A 26,651-nucleotide genomic window follows, 5' to 3' on the forward strand; every position below is an offset into this window, starting at 1 on the left:
ACTCACAATGAGGTCCCGTCAAAGCTATGTGTATGTCAATGGGCGAAAACGCCAGGTCATTCGAACGCACTAGCGCTTTTGAGGGTTAATTCGAACTTACCGTGCTCCGAAAATGCTCTCAGCACTCTGCCCAATCCCGCGGCGGCACCTTCGACCCCTCAACGCTGAGTACGAAGGAAAGGAAAAGGAAAAAAAAGGCTGCGGCGGAATATTTGCTCTCTCTCAAATGCTGATTTGTGACGCCCCCGTGTCACGCTTCTCCCTTTTCCGCCCCTGCAACGTAAAGACCCTTCTCCTTCCAACGCCACGTGCAAAGAGAGATAGAGAAAAATAAAGCTGTATTTCTGCAGCCCGGTCGGGAGCACAGCGCAGTGTGGTTCTCTCTCATGCACCGATGCCACGCTTCCCCCTTTCTAGTCCCTGTGACATAACCCTTCTCCTTTCAACAACGCGCGCAAAGAGAGCAAAAAAAAAAGCTGCTTTTGAGTGCTGGTTTATCTCAAATGCCGATCTGCGTCACCGATTATTTCAATTAATGACGAATGTCCTGTGATTTGTGAATAAATATAAATTTTCTTAAACTTCCCCCTCGTGTGTTAGCTCAATGCACATGCGCCACTGCATGGGGAGCCCTCCGCTTACTTAGCTTTCATTAATTCAAACTTCTTTTAATTCGAACAAATTTCCGGGCCCCTCTGAGTTTGAATTATCAGATTCGATTGTATCTTCGTATATAGAAACACTGAATGTATATATAGCCCGGAAGGTTGGATATGCGCTGTCAAAAGTTGCAACCACTGACGTCGGCAATGCGTTAAAAACCACCAGTCATTGAAAAACTCTGGATTGTACACAAATGATCACTAGGTGCTTAAAGAAAACAATAAGCATAGTCGTAGCATATTTTACTGTGGAATCAGCCTGCCGTCGAATTTTTAGCTTCAAGGCCTCATTCAATGCTAGATTTCACTGCATTAGAGCTTTCCCGAATTTCCTTAGAGCTGTTATCACTCTGGAGACGTATTCAACTTTCACAGCTAAACTTAATAACATTTCACAGCTGCGGTGCGTGCCGTACAATTGCAGCGCCGCTCCGATGCCCCGTCCTGGGTGAGGGCACCCCTAGCGGTTTCTCCTGTCTTTATATCAAACTTTCGCAGAAGCTTCATGACCAGTAAATGTATTGAAGGACTCTGCATTCGGCAAGCATTGTCAAATGATGAATGGCAATCTGCCGTTAACCCTCAAGAGGAAGGCACTGTATAACAACTGCAACTCGCCAGTACTTATCTACAGAGCAGAAACCTGGAGGCTTACATAGAGGGTTCAGCAAAAATTGAGGACAACACAGTGAGCAGTGGAATGGATAATTGTAGGTGTAACCTTAAGCGACAAGAAGAGAGCAGAGTGGGTCAGGGAACAAACTGACTTTAAGGATATGATAGTTAAAAGCAAGAAGAAGAAATGGACATGGACCAGGCACACATCAGGATATCCACTGGTCATTATGGGTAACTGACTTCCAGAGAAGGCAAACGCACCAAGGGAAGACAGAAAGTTAGATGGACCGATGAGATTAAAAAGTTTGCAGGTATAACGTGGCAAAAAAAAGCACATGACTGGGTTGATAGGCAGATCACTGGAGAGGCCTTTGCTTTGCAGTGGGCTTAGTCAGGCTGGTGATGATGAATATTCAAACCACACAAATGAGTGCGCAAACACCATGCACAAAAGGTCCACAATACAGTCCACTACACATGGCACATCACATTCTCAACAAACTTTCAATACAGTTTATATTACAGTTCAGTTTCACAATGCGTGAGCATAATCAATACAGTTTATATTACAGTTCAGTTTCACAACGCGTGAGCATTAACTACAAGACGATAAGCACAAGACTTGATCGCAAACTTCATATAAAAGAATGCAAACGTACAAGCTCTGCATTCACTATGCTGATACAGTCATATTTACATCACATTACCACAACAGACACTTTAGCTCACACGACATACAAATGTGACGCAGGATGATAAAAAACGCTGATGGCAGTGTTGGAAGCCTGGAACCTTCGATAATCCAGTGGGGAGCGGATGCAAACGAACGGCGATGTAGTCAGTCAGCGAGTAGAGTGAAAGAAGCGAGGGTCATTCGGTAAGTCATTGGGTTAGTGACCCTGAGGGTGGTAAATGAGTGAATAATGGTGATGTCGGCGAAGTTTTGTTATTGAAGTGTAGTCGATCAATGTGCAAGAATTGAGTGATGCCACCACAGAGCTGCGAAAGTTGGAAGTGTGTTGCCTGGAAGAGAAGCATCGCAGGCCGTCAGGACAAGGGAAGAGCAATTCAGCGCGAGAACTGTAAGTCGCACCGGTGTTCTACTATAAGACGCACCTGTTCACCCGGCCATCGAGTGCTGCGTCATAAGAAAGCACTGCGAAAATTCATGCATGAGGTTGCCGTCGCATTTGCAAGTTTCCAGCTGTTGGCAGACATGCGTGCGAGCTCTACCCAACAACACAATATTTTCAGTAAGAGGTATTTTTATTATTACAATGGCTAGCAGTCTTTCATCAAATTAATCGAAGTATTCTTCTTCAGAGTTGCTCACGAATAGCGCAGCTATTTCAGCCTGTATTCTCGGCACGTCACTGTCATCTTCCGACCCGCTCGATTTGGACTCTTCAACATCAGTCACGCAAGGGATCGAACTCGCCTTGCAAAAGCCCGCCACAATGGTTTTATCAATTATTGAATTTCATGCTTCACTCAACCATTTTGCCACTTTGTCAAACTCGGCACGTGAGCCCTGTTTTTGTGAAGCTGTGTTCACCCCTCGATATCCATTATTCCCACAAATGTCGCAGAACGGCCTTAAAGCTGCGATTACCTAACAGAAATATCGAGTGGCTAAAGAATCTTGGTCATGCCGCCAGGTATGATCACAGGCCAACAATTCTTTGAACCGATCTTTTTTTTTTTTGACAACGTCGGTGAAATGTGCTCGCATGCTGTCCTTCACCAGCATTTCTGGCTTCACGTGGAAGAATCCGTTGGGTCAACGTGAGAAACAGCGGTCGAGCCACACACCCATCATTTCTCCATTCATCCAATGCTTAGTGTTGGCCTGAACCACCACTGTAGAAGGGGAAATACATTTCGGCAAGCTTTTTCCCATAAAAATAAGAATAAGAGGCACCCTGGTGCCGTCCGCACAGCAGGCGAGCACAACGATGAAGTGTAATTTTTGGTGGCCTGTTGTTCTGACAGTGACAGTTTTTTGGCCTTTGTCGGCGATTATTCTCTCCAGCAGGATGTCGAATAGAAGGGCAAGAGTAGGGGCTAGTTGGTTGAACATTGTTGAGACTCACACCGCGCTGGAATTAAACACACAAATAAAAGACACACTGAAACACAGGTAGGACACACACGAGCGCTCGTGTGTGTCCTACCTGTGTTTCAGTGTGTCTTTTATTTGTGTGTTTAATTCCAGCGCGGTGTGAGTCTCAACAAGGATGTCGAAGGTCAACGGCACTTCACCCATGTTGACGATGTGGCTTGCGCTGACGTAAGGCTTCACAACTTCCTCCCGCACAAATGAGCGTTCCAGCTGCACCTGGAATTCGCCAGCAAGCTGTAATGCAGGCTCTCACGACTAGCCGATTCTGCCGCATCAAGCGGAAACACCACGACGGACCACCATTGAACCCCACAGCATCTGTCTCCGTTGCCAGAGTCTTCAGGCTTAGCTGCACTGTTGCTCTCAGCTGCGCTGTCCTTCAGCTCACTGTTGCAGCACCAACATTCGCAGGCGACACGAGGTTTGGCCAGCGTGCCTTCTTGCCGCGGTTGGCCTTCTTTGTTCAGTTCATTGTCCAGACGATGCTTTGGGCTTTGCGGCAGTCGCGGATCATTTTTTCAGCACGATTTCCGTGTTCTACTGCATGTTCAACTGCGTGCAGCTTGAACTTGGCACCGAAAATTCGCTGACTTTGCTTTCCATGAAGCGCTATATTGTCATTGTCACATTAGTGAGGCTGCTGAGTCTACGCCACTACGCTACGATGCTGTAACGACGCATAACAGATGCTAAGCGCAGAAGTCAGGAGTGCGACGACGGACGGAAGTGACGGCAAAAGTAGCAGCTCTCGAGTCCTAACTCGGCTTTCATAATTTATAAATTTTGTGGGGGAGCACGTGCGCCCAGCCTCGCTTACCCTTTTATGGCAGCGCGACATCCTAGTTGCGGGGACATGACTGTGCCTTCAAGAGTCAATAAAGCCTCTTGCGATGGGATGGAACACCCTCGCGGCCAGCACTTGTGATTGCCCCTTTCACGGCGTGCGGAACGGGTTTCTCCTCTCTCAGCGATAAAAGGCATTAATCTTGTCAGGGAGAAGGAACAAAACTAGCGAACAAAAGTGAACAAAACTAGCGTGCGGACACCCCGCCGCGGTGGTCTAGTGGCTAAGGTACTCGGCTGCTGACCCGCAGGTCGCGGGTTCGATTCCCGGCTGCGGCGGCTGCATTTCTGATGGAGGCGGAAATGTTGTAGGCCCGTGTACTCAGATTTGGGTGCACGTTAAAGAACCCCAGGTGGTCAAAATTTCCGGAGTCCTCCACTACGGCGTCTCTCATAATCAAATGGTGGTTTTGGGACGTTAAACCCCACAAATCAAAACTAGCGTGCGGACGGCCGCACGCTCTTTCTGGCACCGGCCTAGGAAGAAGGAGGTCAAACCCGCAACCTCCTGCGAGCCGAGGACGACAACGACCAAGGGGTAAGCGTCAACAACTTTATTATCTGTCTCTTTACGCGACATTTTCGCACTATTGCTAACGTACAGCAATAAAGTGTGTTGTTGACCAAGCCTGTTGCCTTATTCGCCCGAACCCGTGTAGCTGCAATGAGACTAGCTACGGATTGGAGATTTTAATTGTGCACGGTACGACTGTGTGCAGCTAAAACATTAGCTAGGCTTCTGTGTCTGTCGTACATAGGACGGACTCCCTATATCTGGCACCCAACGTAACGAATTCTGCAACGCGGCTAGTTTTGTGGACGCGAGCAACTACTGACACTCCCCCACACGTAGGATAACAGGCATGTCAGAATTCCAGGATTTGTCAATGTTATCTGATGTCACCTCGCAGAGTGGGGATCCTTTGGCTAACGCGGGGGCACTGTTAGGACTTTCTGACAGCGTAGCTTTTGGTTGTTTCACGCAAGATGATCAGGATGGTGCAGAGACCGCATTAGCAGAGCTTAGGCCTACGACGGAAAACCTCATGCATGGCGCTCTGGCATTTGCGACGCGAACAGAGAGGCACCGCCACAAGTTGCTCCGATACGCGCCGCAACTGTAGGCGAGTCCGTGACCAGCAGTTTGCCTTCGAGCTAAGTACTCTTACAGAATGCGCTATCAGTTACGCAAAGCTTCGCGAGCGTCTGAAGAACACAGCGCATGCTCGCATGCAGACTGTGCGACCACGTGTCAAGGTAGACATACCTACCTACACGAGTTACCACGATTGCAAGAGCGCCAACGAATATGACCGGTTGCTCTATTATCAGCAGGCGATGGGGCTTTCTGACGCCGAACTTCTCGAGCGCGTGGTCCCAGTGTCACTCACGGAGCAAGCGGCCCGATGGTTCCAACTATTTGGACATTGCGCCCGCACGATAGAAGAGTTTTGCGGCGAATTCCTCCCTACTAATTATGAGTGGCGTTTGAGGAGGGAATAGGAGCTAGGCACTCAGCATCCAAATGAATCTTTGCTGGAGTATGTACGGGCGATGGACGAACTGTATCGTCTCGCTAAACCTCATGCCACTAACGCAGAAAAGTCAAGCGCGTTACGCGAGAAGCGCACCCGGCTTTTGCGGTACACTTCAGGGGATGGAAGTTTGCAAACCTAAAAGAGCTCGCCACAGAGGCGAAGCGCATACAAGGGGACATCCTTGCTGCGCGATCGTACCTACGGCCATAGCGTAGTCAATCAAGCCTCCTTGTGCGTGGAATGGTGGCGCAGTAATTCAGAAGCGTTTAGGGGTAATGCCTCAGCATCGTTCGCTGATGAACAGGTACCATGCGGTTGGGAGCTGTCGGACCGCGCTTTGGACCCCTACGCTTACGCGCTCCGTATGCCCCACGCCGCCCCCGTGCATGACATTCCACGGTAGGAGCGCGGTCGACACAAGGCCTAACAAGGGGCGCAACCCAGAGCGAGGACCACCTGATCGAGGCGACTTACGGTCTAGCCGGCGTGGTTTCCGTGGTCCTTGCTATCGGTGCCGTGCACCGGGGCACATCTCGCAAATGCGACCGCACATTGGGTAAGGAGCAAACACGTGGTGCGGCAAACGGACAGCGCCGCCGGTGATCCACATCGGACCCCGCGCCGAGATCAATGATCCCACTGATGCGTTGGGATCACTTGCACCCTCAGTCTGTCGTGCAAGTGATGCCGTAGACTCACCCGCGCCTCTAATCGAGTTAACGATAGCTCGAAAGAAGTTCGTAGCACTTTTGGATACTAGGGAAAGCGCTTCTTTATTCGGCGACATATTGCACAATCTTGGCGAGAACACTATCCGCTTAATACAAAGCAACACCATCTTCCACCTTGCTACGGGCACAGCACAATCGAGCGGTTTGGCTAAGCTAGTCATTCGCTGGGATAGACGCGGGAGACGACAGCGTTTCGTGCATATTCTTAGGCTGTCAATGTCTCTAATCTTGGGTCGAGACTTCCTCGCCAAGTCGGGTATTGTCATTGACATTGCAAATGGCAGTTACCGAAAGCAGGACGGAGACGCGCTAAAGCTTTTCTCGAAAGCTCTTGCATTGACAAAAGCGTGCTAATCGCAGAGAGAGGCGCGAGTACGCGGGGAGGAAAGCCCGCCGAGAAAGCAAGTATCTAGCCTGCCGGAACAATGTGTTGCACTGCAGGGAAGGGCAGTGCCCCCGCTTTTGGTAGAGGCACAGAGCCTACTAGAAGGGGTACGAGCGCAGCTGTTGTCGCTGTTGTACGAGTATGATGCGATTTTTACTGACTGCCTCAGCCGCACTAAGCTGGTCAAGCATCGAATTGACACAGGTGATGCATGACCTTGGAAATGCAGTCCCCGACCGATCAGCTTGGCTAAGCAGAAAGCACTTGACGCCGCCTTGGACGAACTCATCGACACAGATGTAGTTGAGAGGTCAAACAGCCTCTAGGGTTTCCCGGTAATTCTAGTTACAAACAAATATGATACATATCGCCTTTGTGTAGACTACCGCAGGCTGAATGAGGTTACGAAGAAGGTCGTGTACCCTCTTCCTTCCATTTAATCGCTAGTATCTAACCTAGGCGGGGCGAAGTATTTCACTACACTCAATTCTAGCCGTGGGTATTTTCATGTTGAGATGGACGAGCGGGATATAGAGAAATTGGCTTTCACATGCCACAGGGGACTTTTCCAATTCAGGAGAATGTCTTTCGGCTTGGTGGGAGCTCCCGCTATGTACCACAGGCTAATGGACCATGTTCTGGGAGACGCAAAGTGGCAGCACGCACTCTCATATCTAGACGATTTAGTGGTTTACTTGAAAACGTTTGAGGAGCACTTGCGCCACTTGAGAGACGTTCTAGAAAAGCTGAGGTCTGCGGGCATCACTCTAAACTCGAACAAAGCTCACATAGTGGCCACCCGAATAAATTATTGGGATTCACCCTTGACGAGGGTCGAATTTCACCGAATAAGGGTACGCTTGAAAGGATAGTCAGCTATTCATCGCCGAACAATATTGGTCAGCTGAGGCGCTTTTTGGGGATGGTGAACTTTTATTGGCAGTTCATTCCAGACTGCGCGGCAGTGCAGGGACCTTTGACAAAGCTCTTGAGGAATGGCAAGCATTGGGCTTGGAGCCAAAAGCAGGAGGCCGCACTGCGTCGCCACGAAGTTTCTGGCCAACACGGCCGAACTGCAGCTACCCGATCTGAACAGGAAGTTTGTGATTCACACAGACGCAAGCGACCTGGGCTTTGGAGCAATTCTGCTTCAGGAGCGTGGAGATTTCCTCTGACCGGTTGCGATCGCGAGCCATACGTCAATGCCGGCAGAAATGAATTACTCGGTAACGGAAAAAGAGTGTCTTGCTATAGTTTTCGTAAGTTTCCGTAAGTTTGACTTTTTCATAGACGGAGTTGCATTCGTGATTGAGGCTGACCACATGGCGCTCACGCGGTTCAGGCTCTTGAAAGAACCAAGTAGCCGCCTGACACGTTGGGCATTACTGCTGCAGCGTTACGACTTTACCGTTCGCTGCTGCAAGGGGCAGAACAATGCCACGGCTGACGCGCTATCGCGTGCTCCGGTGCGACATGAGGCAAGTCATGAGACTAATTCGGAATGAACTGAGAGCGAGACACTCATGCTAACGGAAACAGTGGAGCAAACGTTAGTTGAAGGCAAAAGCGTGAACCATGTAGAGGCTGTCGTTAGCGCAGGGACCGTTTTCAGCAGAAGGGAACTGTTAGAAGCTCAGCAGAAAGAGCTATTTTGTAGAAATGTGTTCGACGAGCTCTGGGAGCCGGGTGGTATTGAGGCCACCGCCCACATGTGAGAAACTGGTATTGCTGTCGGTGTAAAGCGCTTGGCAACAGCTGATAGTGCGGTAAACGCGCTGCATTGATATCTCCTTGATTCTGACGGCGTCCTGCTGAAGTAAATCCCATCTGACGATTACACAAGGGAGTCATTCAAAGTCGTGATACCGTGCACGTTGAGGGGAGTGCTTCTTCGCTACTTTCATAATGTGGAGATAGGTTTGCACAAGGCTTACCTACTAAGCGCAACCGTGTGGGGATGCGACGTCCTCCACAGCCGCTGCGTGTGATGACGCTGCGGCCGGGTTCGTCGATTTCTCCGGCACGGCACAGAAACCACGCATGAGGCAGGATAACAACAACAACAGGTTTATTAACCACAAAATGCAGCACAGTGCAACACTCACTGGCTTGCAGGCCGTATAGGGAACTCCGCAAGACCGAGCAAGTACGCTTGTCTAGGGCGCTACGACTCCCGCACAAGGGCCGAAGTCATACGCACGAACGAGAAGCCGCCTGCTTAGCAGCGCGTCCATCTCTCGTGGAGGTCTGAGAGCATCTGCCGCGACCAGCGAATCGTCGGGCGCATTATAGCTCGTAGGAGAGGAGGACGTCACGCGCGGCCCAAAGGGAAATGGCACTGCGTTGTGACGTAGGCCCGCGCAGCGCCCCAGCGTAGCGTGCCCGGACATGCCATCGTGGGGAGGAGCCGACGGTTGACTGCCCCAGACCAAGAGGTGCCCTGGCAGCCATCTTGGCGGATGCCGGTGCTTATGCGCGCCGGGCAACGTTGTCGGCGCGTGTGCGGCAGCTGGGGAACGAGGCGGCAGGTAGGAGGGCGCTCTCGATTCCCACAATGACTAGTGCATTGCTGGACATGTGAGTGCCCCTAAGACTTACGCTAAGTTGTGTCACCTCGCTAACTGGCCAGGCATGAAGCGGAATGTAATTCGCTACGCCCGTTCATATGGTGTGTGCCTAAGCGTTGTTATGCCTGCGAGTCCACACCGGTTGCGAACGTCCATGACTCTGAAAAAGGCAGTCTGCTTCAAGACCAGCGCGGGAGCCCACCTGGGGCGAACAACTCAACGGCGTCATCACGCGGCCGCATCGGTCTGTCGCGCAACGCACAGCGAGCCCCCTCAGCCCACGAGCCCGATGAAGCAATCGGCGCCTTCCAGTCTGGCGAGTCTTACGCAATGCGTGGCGACGTCACTCGTCCTGGGCTGCAACCACGCGCAGCGGCGCCGGATTTAATGAGCATGACGCATCCCAGCGGCAAGCCCCATTAAAGGATTCTGACCTCACGGCCAGTGGCGCTTCTGGTTGGACATTTGGTTACTCATAGGATCCACCCGGTGCCTTAAGGGGAGACGCGGGTCGAAAAGTCGCGTTTTTTTTCCAAATTTCACCTTTTCTGTTTTTTGTTGCTTTATCATCTTTATACATTATATTTTGACATCTGAAAATATCACAGCGAAATAAGCATCAGAAGTCAGTGAAAAACGCGTCTGAGTGAGCGGCAGTGACGCGCGGCATCACGAAATTTACACAAAACGGGCTGCTGTTCGCGTGCTCGCGGGGCCGCGAAGAGAGCTGTCCGCCATATTGCGGCCGCTGGCTCGTGTAGAGTTGTCCTTACTCTCCACGATCCCGGTTCTTGAAGTCTCGTACGTTCACGAAAAATCTAAAAAAAAAGCAACAAAAACAGTCTTTTCCCGCCGTTTCAAACCGCGCGCCACTAACGCAGGGCCGCCATTGGCTGACAGCACCCGTGTTTTCTTGCCGTAGTTCGCTTCACTGTTTTCCGGAGTTATTTTTCGCTGTTTTCGTGCGATGGCAAGCCCGAAAAAGGCCGTTGCCGACCATCGGAAATACAGAAGTAAGAACAAGTTCAGAGGGAAGCGGCGGAGGACGTACAAGAAAGCCACCGCCAACGAAAATGTCCGCGACGGGCCAGCGGCCGGTAGGCCTAACATCGACCACGGCAACGTCGACCATGGCAACTGCGACGACGAGATCAACGCTGCAGTGAATTTTGTGAGTGCATCGCAGAAAAAGATCGCGTTATTCGAAAACGACGTCAGGCCGATTGCCGATCGTGCCGAAAGCGTAGTGCTGTGCGAGTTGGGTGCATTGACGGCCGTCGTCGCAGGCGCGGCATGCCCCGTTTGTCACGAGAGTAAACTCGCAGTTCGGGCACCGAATAAAAAGCGGAAAGGCCTTTCGGCGTTTCTGGAGCTACACTGCGAGAATGCGGAGTGCTCGGAGAGCATCCTTTCGTCCGCGTACTCGTCGAAGCGGGTCGCGTCAGATGGCGGCCGCGGTGCAAGCAGAAGCTACGACAGCGGGAGTTCGCGTGACGCCTTTGCCGTGAACCTGAAAGTGGTGCTTGCAGCGCGTGCCGTCGGTATCGGGCATGAGCAACTTTCACGATTTTGTGCAGTAGTTGGATTGCCAAACCCTATGCACCATAAGACCTTCCATGCTATCGGCAAAAAGATTCACAGTGCGGCAGTGAAGGCTGTCTGTGAAAACATGCAAAGGGCACGCAGCGTCACCAAAGAGGTGGCTGGTAACAGTGACGTGCCAGTCATGTTTGACGGCACATGGCAAAAAAGAGGCCACAAAAGCCACAATGGTGTGGGAACTGTAGTGTCCTTGGACACTGGTTTGTGCCTGGACTATGAAGTGCTTTCCAACTTCTGCCTGGCGTGCAGTTTGCATAACGACATGGGAGGCGATGAAGAAACATGGCAGGCGTTTCATCATCCCGTTTGTGAGAAGAATTGCGACTGTTCTTCGCATGCCATGGAGGCCGAAGCTGCAGTGCGCATTTGGCAGAGGACTGTGGACTATGAGACACCCCTGCGGTTCACCATCTTCCTAAGCGATGGAGACAGCAAGGCCTACAACGGGGTCTGGGATGCCAACGTGTACCCTGACACTCCAATTGAAAAAGAGGAGTGCACCAACCACGTGGCGAAACGTCTGGGCACCGGCCTGCGGAAGCTGCCAACGCCACTTCCACGAGGGGAGAAGCTGAAGGAGACCACCATCCAGAAGCTTCAAACTTACTTTCAGGTGGCCATTGTGAACAATCGGGGAAATGTCCACAAGATGTACACTGCCATATGGGCCTCATGTTTGCACTCGTGCTCAACAGACGGTGCTGGAAGTCACAAGTTCTGTCCTGCAGGCCCAGACTCGTGGTGCAAGCACCGACGTGCTGAGGCGCAGGGCCAGCCTGCACCGTGCCACACCCCCCTCCTGACCAAGGCCCAGGGTTTGGCAGTCCTCCCAATCTACAAGCGTCTCACAGATGCGAAGCTGCTTGCCCGGTGCCTCCACGGCAAGACACAGAACGCGGCCGAGTCCCTGAACAGCAAAATATGGCTGCTGTGTCCAAAGACCCGGTTTGCTTCCCGGACTGCTGTGGAAACAGCCACAGCCATTGCAGTCCTGTGGTTCAACCGGGGCCACGCGAGCTTTGAAAAGGTGCTGGAAGAGCTTGGGGTGCTTCCTTCGGAGGCCCTGGTTACCCTCAGCGACCGCCGAGACAGCATGCGCATGCACAAGATGAATGTGCGTCAGACCGCTGAGGCGAGGGCACACCGTCGCAGTGCAGCCAAGAGGGCCCGGGTGGAAGAGTCCTGCCGCACCAGCCGGGAAGGGAAAACCTACGGTGCTGGAGAGTTTTAGACAACTGATATTCCCTTTGGACATGTGTGTATGTGTTCAGCACAAGTTTCGTGCTACTGCGTTTTTCATTTTTGTAAATACAGACTTTCAAACTTTCAAACGCGTTTTTCTCATTTCGCAATTTTGGCCAATTTGCATTTTTTGCGGGAAGTGTTTCGGGCACTTAGAATGGTCATACGACGACGAAATTTGGCACACACATTGAGGAGAGTGCGTAGGGTGCCGATATCTACTTGAATCAGCACAACCTATCAGCTGTAAATATCTATTAATAAATTTAATGGTGGTCGAGTGGAAAAAAAAGGGTACTTTGCTACACAGATGTTTTTTTCATAGTTTCAAAGTTGGAGCACAATTTCTAGCTAGATATCGGCACTCTATGGCTAATAGGGAGCAAAAGGAGCCATTGAACAACTCTCTGCATGAACATTTAGTATGCGCGAAAGTTCCCGGAAAACTTATCAAGTTTCACCATTACTTGAAACACAACTCCCAAACTATTGCACTTATGTAAAAACTGATTACAGATTTGGAATCAGGAGGAAAAACTGCATCAGTGGTCCAATTTCTGAAGCTCTAAGTTGAATAACAAAAAAAAGTGCTTTCGAGGAGCGTCTCCCCTTAAAAACCGTCCTGCGGCGCGTCGCCAGCAGTAGACCTATGTGTCAGAGAAGAGAGCTCAGCTCTTCGAGTCTCTAAGCTGTCGGCCCCAGTGCCGAATCCGTAACGCCTCTGTATCTATGCTGTACATAAACCTTGCTTAACTCACCGTCCCCGCGTCCGCTCGTCTATTAGCTCTGCGCAGAAGCAGTCGCGAGCTGAGAAATTTACGTTACCAAACAGCTGGTGACCGTGTCGGCGGAGATCAGAGCAGTGGCGCCTTCTGGACCGTGTTGGCGTTCCCGGCTTTCGTAACAGTGGTGGCAGCTGCGGGATCGGCCGGCGTCAGCGGCATCGATGCGGTGAGTGCCTGATGTTTTTCCCTCAGTTCACCAGACTACTCTAGCACAGGTTATAGTAGTTTAGAGAAGAGCTGTGTGAAGCATTAGAGTGAGCTTTGATGGCTTCAAGCAAAGTCGAAGCGCTTTGAAACCAAAGTTAATGCGGAGGGTATAAACACGGCAGTGTTAAAATTGCTTGCGCGTCTTGCTAGTAGTCTTATAGTGGGTACAGCAAGTAGATTCTTAATAGGGGGAAACAGCAAGAGGCTAGTGTAAACGATGGAGAACCTTAAAGTGAAGGAACTCACCAAAGTTTGTGAGGAACTCGGCATTACATTGGGCCGTGCAAAACGGAAGCAAGGGATCCTTGGAATCATGAAGGATGAAGGAGTGTCGGCTGAGGAAGTCGATGAGGCCTGGGCGGATATCAAAGCACGCCGCGAGGAGGCTTAAAGGCGAGAAGCTCGCGAACGTGAAGAAGCTGAAAGGCGAGAAGTTCGCGAACGTGAAGAAGCTGAAAGGCGCGAACGTCGCGAACGCGAGAAGGCCGAGAGACTGGAGCGCCTCGAGTTGAAACGAATAGAATTGGCAATCCTGCAGTGTTTGCAGGCGCCTAGCGTAGCTTCCCCGACAGTTTAGGTCAGCGGTTATAGAATTCGGGACCAACTGCCATCTCTTGTAGTAGGCGAGGACATGGCGAAGTATCTCGTCAAGTTTGAACATGTCTGTGAGCGAAATGCTTTGGAGCGGTCTCTTTGGGAGCAGAACCTGTTAGCTCTTCTTCCCGGCGAAGTGTCCGACGCGATAACGTGCTTGTCGAGAGAAGTGTTTGAAAGCTATGACGAGGTTAAGGAAGTGCTTTTGAGACAATATAAGTTGTCACCCGAGGCTTTCAGGCAAAGGTTCCGGTATGCTAAAAAGGTGAATGAGTCACACGTTGACTTCGCGTTTCGTCTTAAAGCCGATTTAATTGAATGGCTCAAGGGCGAAAGTGTTTATGACGATCGCAATAAAGTGGTGGAATGCATTGCATTGGAGCAATTCTACCGCTGTATCGAGGAGGATGTCGAGCTTTAGCTGCAGGACAAACTTGGTGAAGTACAGCTAAACAAGGCAGCAGAGTTAGCTGAGGAGTATTATACTCGTCGAAAGTTGTATAGCAGGGCAGTGCGCATTGAAAAGCATGAAAGGAAAGAGGGCTTTTCAAAGAAACCTGATCAACGGAAACCCGCTCCGCACAGTAATTTCAAGAAGGACCTGCCTCTTACGAAGGACATGTAGGGGAAGGGCAAACGGAAGCGGAGAAATCGAGTGCGGTCCCCAAATAATCCACTGATACCACACGGGCGTTTGAATCACGGAAGCCGCTAATCTGCTACAACTGCAAAAAGGAAGGGCACACTGCGATAAACTGTAAGCAGAAGTTTGCTTTCGCAACAATCCAAGAATCGGAAATGAACATGCGGTTTTTGGAGCCATATCTCCAAGAAATTAGTGTGAATGGAAAAACGTGTCGAGCACCTCGAGACTCAGCGGCAACCATGGATGTTGTCCATCCTTCGTTGGTGTCTCCGGATGACTTCACAGGAGAATGCACGTGGATTATGCAAGTCGCCGAGGAGCAGAGTGCTTGCTTATCAATCGCTATGGTTGTCATTGAAGGCCTGTTCGGTAAGCTTCGCACCGAAGCGGCTGTGTCTGCCGCGCTTCCCGATCGTTTTCCTTATCTATTTTCTCAGAGCAGCTTCTCAAAGAGCAGGGTAAATCGTTCTTCTCCAACTTGGCGTTCATGGCCCTCACGCGATCGCAAGCACGGAAGCTTTCGCAGGAACTTGATCTTGTTCAATCTGGCGATGCACCAAGTGAAAAAGCTGCTGGTCTGTGTGACCTTGACGGCGAGTCACTAGAACCTCAGACCGGAAATCCTTCATGTGAGTCATTTGAGCACTCACTCGAGCGGCCCATCGCCGAAGCGACTGGCGCGGTCTCCGTAGGTGGAGGAGACGACAAGGTGCCATTGAGTCGGAGCGAGAGGGGTGCAACGCTCTTGCCTGTAGCAAAAAGTTAGAGTGAGCTGTTAAGGGTTGATCGAGAAACGCTCATTTGAGAGCAGCGTGAGGACCTCTCGATTAATATGCTAATGAAAAGTGTAAACTTGAAAGAAAAGAAAAAAATGTTTCCTTTTTTGAGAAAGCGGGACTCCTGTATCGGAGCTACAAAAATGCGCAAGGTCGCAAGTATGAGCAGCTCTTGGTGCCACAAAAGTATTGTCGCCAACTATTGGAACTGGCGCATAAAAACGCGTGGGCAGGGCATCTCGGCATAAAAAAGAGCATGGCTAGAGTTTCCCTTGAGTTTTATTGGCCGAAATGCTGGAAGGACATCGAAGACTTTGTACGCTCATGCGACACTTGTCAGAGAGCGGGGAAATCCACGGACAAGTGGAAGGCACCCATGAAGCTTGTGCCAATTATCACAGAACCTTTTCGGCGCCTAGTAATTGATATCGTCGGGCCATTGCCAGAGTCAAGGCAAGGTTGTCGGTACATCCTGACGGCCCTCTGTGTAGCCACAAAATTTCCGGAAGCGATACCACTTAAGGAGCTCAATTCTCTCATGTCGTGGATGCACTGCTATCTATATTTGCATGCGTCAGATTTCCTTCTGAAATCCAATGTGACAATGGTAGTGTCTTCACCAGCTGCCTTACCTCTGCCTTTTTGGGTAAATGTGGAATAAAAGTAGTGCTCAGCTCGATCCATCACCCGCAATCTAATCCGCTAGAGTGTATTCATTCCGTTCAGAAACGGATACTGAGAGCTCTTTGCTTTGAGCACAAATGCGACTGGGAAGCGTGTACTCCTCCCGCTATGTTCGCTTTGAGATCAGCTCCTCATGAGAGCACTGGTTTTATCCCTGCAGAGCTTGTGTATGGAAGGAGTTTGAGAACACCATTGCGAAAGCTACGTGAGTCCTGGGAGGGATTCGATGAGGACCCTAATGTAGTTGCGTATGTTCTGAAACTCCTTCAAAGGCTTGGAAAAATCAAAGATTTTGTGGAAAGCCTCATGAAGGCTGCACAAGTGTTGTGAAAGGAGTACTACGATAAATCGGCGAAGAAGCGCACTTTTGAAGTAGGTAGTCAGGTAATGCTGCTGCGGCCGTCCAAAAAGAAAAAGTTTAAGGTTCATTGGGAAGGGCCCGCCAAAGTAATATCGAAGCTTTCCGATACTAATTACTAAGTGAAATTAGGAAGGCGGCCAAACAAAATTTACCACAGTAACTTGAAACCATACGTTCAACGTCAGGCGGTCGAAAATCTGCTGTTGAATGCTTCAGAGGAAGAGGGAGCAGAAACTTTGAGTTCTAGTGATGTAATCGAAAGGGGATCGGAGATAATCTTGGAGCAGTTGAACCTAGAGCTTAGGTTAAGTGAAGTCCAGCTGGAACAGGCCCTAAGCGAAAAGCCCGTTCTCATGGCACCCGATTTCTCTAAGAGATTTGTGATTCAATGCGACGCGAGTGATCGCGGCATCGGAGCTATATTGTGCCAGGAAGACGTTCTGGTAACGAAAGGCCAGTTTTGTATTTAAGTCGAAAACTCCACGGCAATGAAGAGGCATACAGTACCTCTGAAAAGGAATGCGCTTGCCTTGTGTGGTCCGTTCAAAAGCTAACTTGTTATGTCTCCAGTTCGAGGTTTGTGGTCGAAACGGATCACTGTCCTCTAACTTGGTTAAATAACATGTCGCCTTGAAAGTGGCTGGTTACTGAGGTGGAACATGATACTCCAACAGCACAACTTTGAAGTTCGCTACAAAAAAAAAGGAAAGCTAAACGCTAATGTAGACGCATTAAGCCGTGCGTTTTAGCTAGTACCTTCTCCACCTTTCGGTTTCTGGCTGGCGATTCGGGGCAAAGTTTTGTCCTCATCACGGCCTTAGCTGAGCGCTCTCGTCCTCAGAGATTTCAAGGGGCCAACTTTATGTTCTATTTCGTTATGTTGTTGTACGTGTAAAAATTTGAGTTCTCATTTTAAGAGTATTGTGTCCCACATGTGAGTCTTGATGTAGAGGGAACGAAATTCCGATAGACATGTAGCTAGGTATATGTTGTACTATACTTTGTCTGGTGTTCTGTCGGGTGACCGAGGGCACTTGCTTGTGTCGTGTGTTGTCTGTTGTCGAACCGTTTTTGACAAGTTGCAGAACCATCGACAAGTGCTGAGGTCAAAAATCGTCAGAAGAGACGAGCGAAGCTGGCCGGTAAGTTGTGGCGACAAGCCAGTGGAGCAGGGATCCGTCCTCAAGAATGGGATGTGTTCACGGAATGAAGTCTGAAGCTGCATTCTCCTCATGGCCCTGGAGGCGACCCTGGAGGAACCTGGCGAACGAGCGCGCCTGACGTCTGAGCCACGTGGAAGCAGCTCGTCTTTCCGGCACATTTTCTGGCGGCAGGGGTGCTGTTATGCCTGCGAGTCCACACCGAACATCCATGCTTCTGAAAAAGCAATCTGTGTCAAGGACAGGCGCGCGAGCCCACCTCACGCGAACAACTCAACGGCGTCATCACGCGGTGGCGCCGGTCTGTCGCGCAACACGCAGTGAGCCGCCTCAGCCCACGAGCCCGTCGAAGCAATCGGCGCCTTTCAGTCTGGCGAGTCTTACGCAGTGTGTGACGACGTCACTCGTCCTTGGCTGCAACCACGCGCAGCGGCGCCGGATTTGACGAGCATGACGCGGCCCAGCAGCGAGCCCCAATGCAGGATTCTAACCTGGCCAGTGGCGCTTCTGGTTGGACATTTGGTTACTCAAAGGATCCACCCGGTGCCTTAAAAACCGCCCTGCGGCGCGTCGCTAGCAGTAGACCTTTGTGTCAGAGAAGAGAGCTCGGCTCTTCGAGTCTCTAAGCTGTCGGCCCCAGTGCCGAATTTGTAACGCCTCTGTATCTATGCTGTACATAAACCTCGCTTAACTCACCGTCGTCTCATCCGCTCGTCTATCAGCTCTGCGCAGAAGCAGTCGCCAGCTGAGAAACCTATGCTACCAAACGGCTGGAGACCGTGGCGGTGGAGATTGAAGCAGTGGCGCCATCGGGACCATGTTGGCATCTCTGTCTTTCGTAACAGCGTCAAGCCATGAGGCGGACATCGGCCCAGCCTCATGCAGCTGATTAACAGTCAGACTCCCTGGCAAATCGCGGCATGTAACATAGCAGAAACCCGTACCCCACAACTCCTAGCAGAAACAAGTTCTTGCTGGTGATTACGGATCACTTCACTAAATGGGTGGAAGTTTTCCGCCTTAGGATGTTGATGGCTCGGGTGATCTTAGAGAAGTTGATAGAGGTTCTCACCAGGTTCTGGTTCCCTGAGCAGTTGATTACTAACAATGCATCTTATTTCACTGTGAAGGTGTTTGTTGACACGTGCGCTGCATTGGGCATTAAGCACAAGAAAAGAACCACCTACCATGCTCAGTCGAACCCGACGGAGTGTGTCAATCGCAACATCAAGCACATGCTTGTTACGTTCTCTGAAAGACATAAGGACTGAGATACCTACCTTTCAGAGATCGGTTTCAGAGATCGGTTCAGAGATCGACCGTGAATCGATCGACTGGGTAAGCGCCTTCTTCTCTGAACCTGGCGAGAGAACTGCCGAATCCGATGGAGACCGTACTCGCGGATTGCAGTGGAGGGCCACTGGCGACATCAGCACACACTGTATACACAACGCAGCTGCACGAGAAGCTAGCGGAATCTTTACATAAAGCTCGGCATAATCTCAGCACTGCTAGGGCACAGCAGAAGGCGCTGTGGTACCGCACACATCGGAACGCACACTACGAAGTGGGCGATCTGGTGCTGTGGCTCCATCATGTTCTCAGCGATGCTAGCAAGCAGTTTGCTGCCTCGCTGGCATCGAAATGGTCAGAGCCGTATCGAGTGGGAGAGAACGTTTCCTTGCACGTTTATCAGCTCGCGGACATGAAAGGCAAACCAAGCGGCGGATCGGTGCATGTATGTGACTTGAAACGCTACGTGTCACGGGAAAAGTACGAGGGCTACAGTCAGTCTCCCTTCAAGCCACGCGCGGTGGGCGAGATCGCTCGACACCGAGTGAGGAACCCAGAACTGCGTTACTTCCTGCGTAACAGGCGAAGACAACTCTCCACGGCAGGCCGCATTTGATATGTTTGACGGTAGATGCAAGGGTTCACGTGCAACACATGTGCGATTGTTAACCTGTCCTTTTTTCTGGGTCTACTTTCACCGAGCAGATGGAGACACGAAAGATAAAGAAGTGCCGCCGGAACAGCTCGGACAGGAAACCACTCCTCTCGTAGGATCACCTCCAACAACATTCATGTCGTCATTGCGGCCCCACCTAACCAAGCAACGCCACTTCCAACCTACCCCATCGCCCTCATCATCGAGCGTTTACGCAAAAGGTGCCACGGTTGTCCGGGTACCCTTATGGCCTCTGTTACCTCGAGGCCATGGCGTGGCACACCAAAGATGAGACTCCTGAGCCCGCCAGACCAGCGGAGCTGTGACCCGATGCGGCAGCCCAGACCATGCTGGAGAGGGTAGCCTTGGGCCAGTGCTGAACGATACATGTCACAAACTGGCTACTCCTATTCGCCACTAGCACCCTGAGTGGAGGAGGTCAACGGGGCGTGGTCCGGACCACAGTGATACCGGCACCGGATCCAGGGCGGCAGTAATGGCAGCGAAGGCGACAGCAGTGGCTGTAATGGCATAGAAGGTGACAGCAGTGGCGATGACTGGCCATGATGCAAGTGGGCACGGAAACAGTGGTGGTGGGTACTTTGGATGCAATGGCGACAAGTGGGGCACCGGCAGCACCCACGGCAGAGGGCTAACCGCAGGAGGGCACGGATTTGGACCCTCCGTCCTATCTTTCCTCGATGATGAATGACAAAATGCTCTCATGTTGCAGTCTCTGTCATTCGGGGGCCTTCTTCAGGGGGGGGGGGGAGGAATGGGGGGGAGCACGTGCGCCCAGTTTTTCTTACCCTTTTACGGCAGCGCGACAGCCCGGTTGCAGGGACATGACTGTAGCTTCGAGAGTCAATAAAACCTCTGGGAGGAAATGGAAAACCCTTGCGGACAGCACTCGCAATTTCCCCTTTCCTAGCGTGCGAAATTGGTTTCCCTCCCCTAAGCGAGCAAAGGTATTACTCTCGTCAGGAAGAAGGAAACCGGGTCAGTGGACAGAACTAGCGTGCGGCCGTCCGCACGCTCTGACACCGGCCTAGGAAAAAGGAGGTCGAACTCGCAACCCCTTGTGAGCCGAGGACGACAACGACCACGGAATATGGGTCAACACCTTTGTTATCTGTCTCTGCACACGACATTTTATGCACTATTGCTAAGGTATAGCTATAAAGTGTCGTTTCGTTAACCTAGCCTGTTGCCTTATTCGCCCGAACCCGTGTAGCTGCAAGTAGACAAGCTACGGATAGTGGACGTTAATCGTGCACGGTACGACTGTGTGCAGCTGGAACATTAGCTAGAATTCTGCGTCAGCCGTACATAGGACGAACCCCTTACAATTTAGAAATACCTGCATATTTTGACCCCTCTTTGATTATTTATTCTCTGTGCTAAGCTATATCAGTTGTGTTATTTCTAGAGAGTTAGATTACGGCTGTGTTTTATTTTTTCATAAAATGTGGCTTGTGTGCACGGCAAAAGAGTACATGGTGATATCCAGGCTGCCGAAGCCGCGGCGTCAAACCCGATTTTGACTGTATATAAGTTGCACCGACGAAAAAGTCAGAAAAAAAAAAGCACAACCCATACACGGAAAAATATGGTAGTGCGAATGTTTTCTGGAAGAGAAAGTAACACATGTTCCTCCCCTAAACATGTGTTGATTGGGTTTCTAACAGACAGTGAGGTCCGCACACATAGCCTTGAAAGTCCTCGAATTTTTGTCATGTAAGCAAGTATTAATTGTGTTACAATTTGTAATCATGTCCCCTATAGTTTATTTGGCGTTATTGTCTGTTTCTTATCATTAATATTGTGCATCTCTTAAATTTACATGCTGCTTATATCTTTTACACAAAAAAGTACAAATATTGTAAACACCTGTCATTAGTGGATCCAATCATTAGTGCTCATCTTTTTTTTCACTTTGCATGTTTCTTTATGCTCAAACTGAGCTGTACCATAATGCAGCTCGCCCTATTTACACTTTTTGTCAGGGGGCGCTCCCATCTCTTATAGAATTCTAGTTGGGAATGACACTTCCATGTGTGTCACCTATCATCTGCCATGCTTGCTTTGTCACTTGCGCATCCCCACAGTGAGCATCTGTGTTGTGGTGAAATCTGCACGTGACATTCTTTTGTGTAAACTGACTGGTAGGTGGTCTTCTTTGCATTAAAGCAGCATCCCCTGGTTGCACATAAATAAGCACTATATGAACTAAAAAGTTGCCGGCCTAGGGTTGTATTACTCAGGAAGATCTCAAACTGCATTTTGTCTGCACCAAGTCTGCTCCAAAACACATTTTCTTCTGCATGAATTATGCTCCCCAATAGCTTTTATCCTGTTCCAAAAATGCTCTAAATCTTAAAATGGCTGTGCCACCGCTGAATAAGTAAGTAAATCTTGCACATGCAGTCATCGAAGTGCTGCTACAACTGCTATAAACTGTTCTTAGATAGAAACGCTGCTTTATGCTGCTCCAGAGTTTTTATTTTTGTTAGTAATTGCTCTAAATCTGCTCTGAAATGGCATTGAGAGAATCAAAATTACCAAATTTTAAATCTTTGACGAACTCATAAGTCCTAAAAAAAACTGAAATGAATCTGCAAACTATCGTCCTACTGTGCTACTAGTGTGCATCATTATTAGCTCTGATCTCATTTATGCAACAAAAACTGGCATAATAAGCACATAGCTCAAATGCTTTTATCTCACACCTATTATGTACTTTTATTTGGCAATAGTTATATGGGACTGTGGTTATTTTTTAAAATGTGGTGCTTAACTTCAACGGTTTTATTTGATTTTGCCACACATACTAGTATTTTAAATACGTTACTCATTTGACAGCACATTTTTTGAAAACCAGTCATCTCTTTGCTTCTTGATACTTGATTGTTGTCAGTGAAATATTAGCATTTATGAGATGTTTCAGCAATCTCTCAATTGGTGTATGGCAAATTTTGTATCTGCTCCTGAGACACCAATAGCTTCTCCAGAGCAGTACTTTTTCAAAGTAAAACTTTTGCGAAGTAAAAAGTCACTTCCATCACTGTGCATGTCAAAGTGAGCCTTCTTGCCCACCACAATCAACATCTTGTTTTACTGTCGTTGAAAGTCTACACAACTTGCTGACACGTTGCCTTTTTTTCTATTATTTCTAATGAACAAGCTCCAAATTAAAGAGTATTAATCACTTGGGCCCATATTCATAAACCAACCTTATTTTTATCTCCAGTTTTTTATATCCATTTCGTGCCGTTGGCACATTTCATAAAAAAGAAGTAGGATGTAGTGGAGCAGTGGTAATGGTGCTCTGCTGCAGACCCCGAAATCACAGGTACAGTTCTGGCTACCATGGTCACATTTCATGGAAATGAGATAGAGAGGCTCGTGCACTGTGCCACTGCGGCGTTTCTCATAGTCATATCTTGGTTTTGGAATGTGAAACCCAGATATTATTGAACAAAGTAGGACAGTATTCACAATTAAATCACATAAGCTTAAGCTTCTGCAGATCTGAGGCATGCTCGCAGCTATTGCGCGGGCTTTTTTGCTGCACTTCTCCTTTCTTGCCTCCTCCTCTCATGCTCTGATGATGGCTCGTGGCAATAGATGGCGCCACAGGTGTGGCACGCGTGGTCTCGGGCTGCAAGAGTTGGAAAGTCACATGCTCGCAAGAGAACGCTATTTTTCTCTCCTCGGGCAGCACACAGTAAGCACATGTTTTCGTTCCAGTCTCGTTCCCTTTGGAAATCGCCGGACTGTAGCCTACCTGGATTCCTTGGCATTCTCGGTGGGCGTGTTTACTTTGTGCTAGCTCCGGTTCTGTGCGATAAGCAAAAAAGCAGTGCCTAGTGCTCATGCGGTGTTGCACTACGCTGAGCTGCCGGAAGCCTACGCGTACGAATTTGCCCTCGTGAACAGGCCATCACAGGAGGGCTAAGCATAGTCACGAGATACCTTTTCCCGAGAGGCCTGTCAAAGCTCATTATTGCCTGCTGTGACGTGCTTGCAGTTTCCCCTTTTGGTGCACGTTCACGTTCAGGAGCCCTTTGCACCCCGCGTCCCGAGAGCGCACATTGTACTGTGTCTGGGAGGCCGCCAAAGGCAATAAAGTGTGTGTTGTTAGATTGAACACTGTCTGTCTTGCCGCGCGGCGCTAAACGCCTTGCTAGATAAAGCATGTGTGGAGCAGTGCACTATACGTGAGCCGGGAACGGTATACACAGCTCTGGCTCGATAAGCCTGAATCTGCAGGGCTCGTGACCACGGGAAGTGCAAGAGATTACCACAAGTTAAATGTAAGATAAGGCTAACGTTGGCTTTTTGAATATGGGCCTTAGAATGCCTGAGACAGGAACACATTGTTCTACAACATAGTGAAGTGAAAAGAATTGAAATATATACCTCCACAAGGCTGAGCAACAAGCCCAGGTGCTAACCAGTAGTGTTTATGCAGTGGCCGCATTGTTTGTTGTCTTAGTGACCTCTTCATACACTTGCAGGCCTCGTCGTTATGAACTGGGCGAGTTGATTGACTACATGTTCAGGGTGATGCGAAGAGAAGTGGGATACATTCGCTACGACATGCGTTTTGACCCATTTTTCTTGTAAGTAACTTTGTGGGCCTGTTTGAGCACTTGTGATCAGCTGTATTCATGCTCTTGTAGGTTGCGTGTGCAGCTCCTTGAGACGTTTGGCTTCAAGTATCCACACCTGTCGTGGGAGAGGTTGGAAAGGGTATGTATGAAACTGAAACTGGTGGGCTCAGAAAGTCGAGAGAAACGTTTTCTGAATAACAACTCGCCCCTAGCTAAAAAATTATAGTAATTGTTACAGCACCATATGATTCTTATATGCTATATAGGCTGTTGGTAGTACTAACAATGGATGTGCACACACAAGTGCTAAGCTGCAGCCTTGAAAAAGAGAAGTCTGCTTGTCAAAATGTCAGCTCCAGCACCCAGTCCTTGTTTACAAGTTCTTCCCCTTTCTCCCTTCTGTTTTAGTTTTTACTTTAATTGAAAAAAAATTTACTTTAACGGATTTTACTGCTGTTGGTCCAGAGGCATTGATATCAGCAATGCTGTTGTTCTGCCAGGTCATCCCCAGCCTGAACACAAGGGAAGTCCGGACTCCCCTGACCCCTCCATGATTTACGCCAGTGATGCTACTATACTGCTTGTATACTAGCTGCATACTAGCATACTGCATGTATTATAATAAATATAAATATTTATAAGATGCTTAAATAATGCTTTAGGCTTCAGCAATCTTTATGAATGTCCATGTGCTCTGAATACACTTAATAATTGCCCTTAACTAGCATTTTTTTTTGCTTCGAAGGCACTTAAGGCTGCTCCAAAGCACAATTTTTTTCTGTTCCAGAATCTGCTCTAAAAACCAAAATGTTGCTTCTATCACTGCAGTGGTGTCTTACTTGATTTGAACAGCTGAGTCTGAATACTGCTGCATCCTTCCAAGCTTTTTTGTGCAATATTTTAGAGCATGGCCATACTTTGGACAGTTGCGTTTTATTTGACTGGGTGTATAAACCAATGATATGTTTTCCTCTCCTAGGAGCACACGTCGGATGTTGTGTATTATGAGCACCCAACCCTGGAAGACCTGAAGGTGTCACTCACTTGCGTTGAGGACAGGTTCCCGTTCGAGCTCAAGTACTACCGTGAGGCTGCATACTACGACCCAGATATTGCCCAGTTTGAGAAAGTTAGGCCTCCGCCAGTCATTCTCGATTGATTCTGTGTTACACAACAAATAAACAGGTCTCTGTGTTACACAACCATAAACAGGTTCGATGTAGCTGCCGGTGCAGCTACATCGAAGAGACCTCAGATGATGGTGTTTCAGTGCAGACGCGGTGCAGATGGTGCAGGTGCAGCGTCATCGCGTCTCGTTTTTTCTCCTCTCAATCGAGGGCGCTGGTGCATTGCCCGTCATCTGCTCTGTGCGCTTGCAAGGCGTGTCGTCGGCTCTGCGCCCGCAAGGCCCGTGCTAAAGCACTGAACGAGCCCAGGCCGGGCAAGGCAGTGTTGGATCGGGCCCCGGCTGGGCCCGGGCCCATGAGTTTCGGGCTCGGGTCTTATATACCGGGTGTTTGAAGATATCACATGAAGGAGGCATCCGCACTCTACCTGCGTTATTTCCTTTTATTTTGGCAGAAGGTATCTTCAGATGTGCACAAACAATAATTACGGCAGTAAATGAATCAATTAAACAGTTAACTTTTCACGCAATTTAAAACTATTAACTTGTCATTGAAAGTGTTTTCGAAGTCAATGGTAGATGGGTTGTTTGGTGCACTGGCTTTGGTTTCACCAGCTAAATCAGTCAGATTTCATCACTCCGCAGTGATTACCAGTGACCGTTTTTTGAAAATTTCTAAATAGCTTAGACTATTCGTAGAAAGAATTTTAACTCGCCCGTTTGTGTCGACCAGCTATTTCTAGTAGTTAAAAGGTTCATTGTTTTAATTTATTTAATTACTGTCATAATTAGTGCAGATAGAAGCTGTCATCATTCCTTCCATTCACAGCAAGATCGCTGAATCTTCAAAGACGAATAATCTTCGTTAAGTTATCATTGCAGAAGGTAAACCATTGGCGGATGCAATTGTTTTCCTAAGCACCACCTGCGATTTCTGAGTAAGTCTTTTGATTGGATCAGACTGATTGTGAAAAGTAATGCCAAATAACAGCAAAGTCCTTTGGGTGTCGGGTAACAGAGCGTTAATCGCTATTAACACGTAAATGGAGTGGACTTTCCAAGTACCCTAGAGCTTTATACAATAATACCTAGAGAGGAATCTGGCGCTGCAATCATGTACCTCCATGGGAATTATGGGAAGTACAGGCTTCAGATTGGATAGGGTTAGCTAGCGAACTGTCTACAGACTTTTTTTTACAGTTTCAGTTTCGTTCTTCACGCAGCGCAGGTAGTTGGGCGTGGTAAAAAGCGTGAAACAGCGCCTTTTTGGTTCAAAGAGGCTGAAGACCACTAGGTCTTAAGTTTGCTGCGACTTTGAAGCTTTACAAGACGTATTTGACAGTTTAGAAGCGTTGTCCACTCACCGCTGCGCATAGATGTAGCACCTCATGCCAGTGCATGACATTGCATTGAGTTCATGTTTTTTCCTGAGCGTACC

The 26,651-nt window shown here is 49.2% G+C and overlaps 1 protein-coding gene across 4 annotated transcripts in view; it reads left to right on the top strand.

The window, feature by feature from the left end:
• The window catches only part of ND-39 (NADH:ubiquinone oxidoreductase subunit 39), a 179,327-nt gene extending 154,051 nt beyond the window's left edge, over positions 1–25,276 (top strand). For 3 of the 4 annotated variants that reach the window (XM_075882384.1, XM_037429885.2, XM_037429877.2), the window contains exons 8-10: positions 23,992–24,096; positions 24,157–24,226; positions 25,067–25,276. In XM_075882384.1, the coding sequence (XP_075738499.1) occupies positions 23,992–24,096; positions 24,157–24,226; positions 25,067–25,246 (355 nt within the window). In that variant the 3' untranslated portion in view covers positions 25,247–25,276. The remainder of the gene's footprint in view (positions 1–23,991; positions 24,097–24,156; positions 24,227–25,066) is intronic. The other variant, XM_037429892.2, reaches the window with a different exon arrangement.
• The last annotated feature ends 1,375 nt before the right edge of the window (positions 25,277–26,651 follow it).

Source organism: Rhipicephalus microplus, chromosome 2 (assembly GCF_043290135.1).
Source record: "Rhipicephalus microplus isolate Deutch F79 chromosome 2, USDA_Rmic, whole genome shotgun sequence".
In the NCBI taxonomy this organism is placed as follows: domain Eukaryota; kingdom Metazoa; phylum Arthropoda; class Arachnida; order Ixodida; family Ixodidae; genus Rhipicephalus; species Rhipicephalus microplus.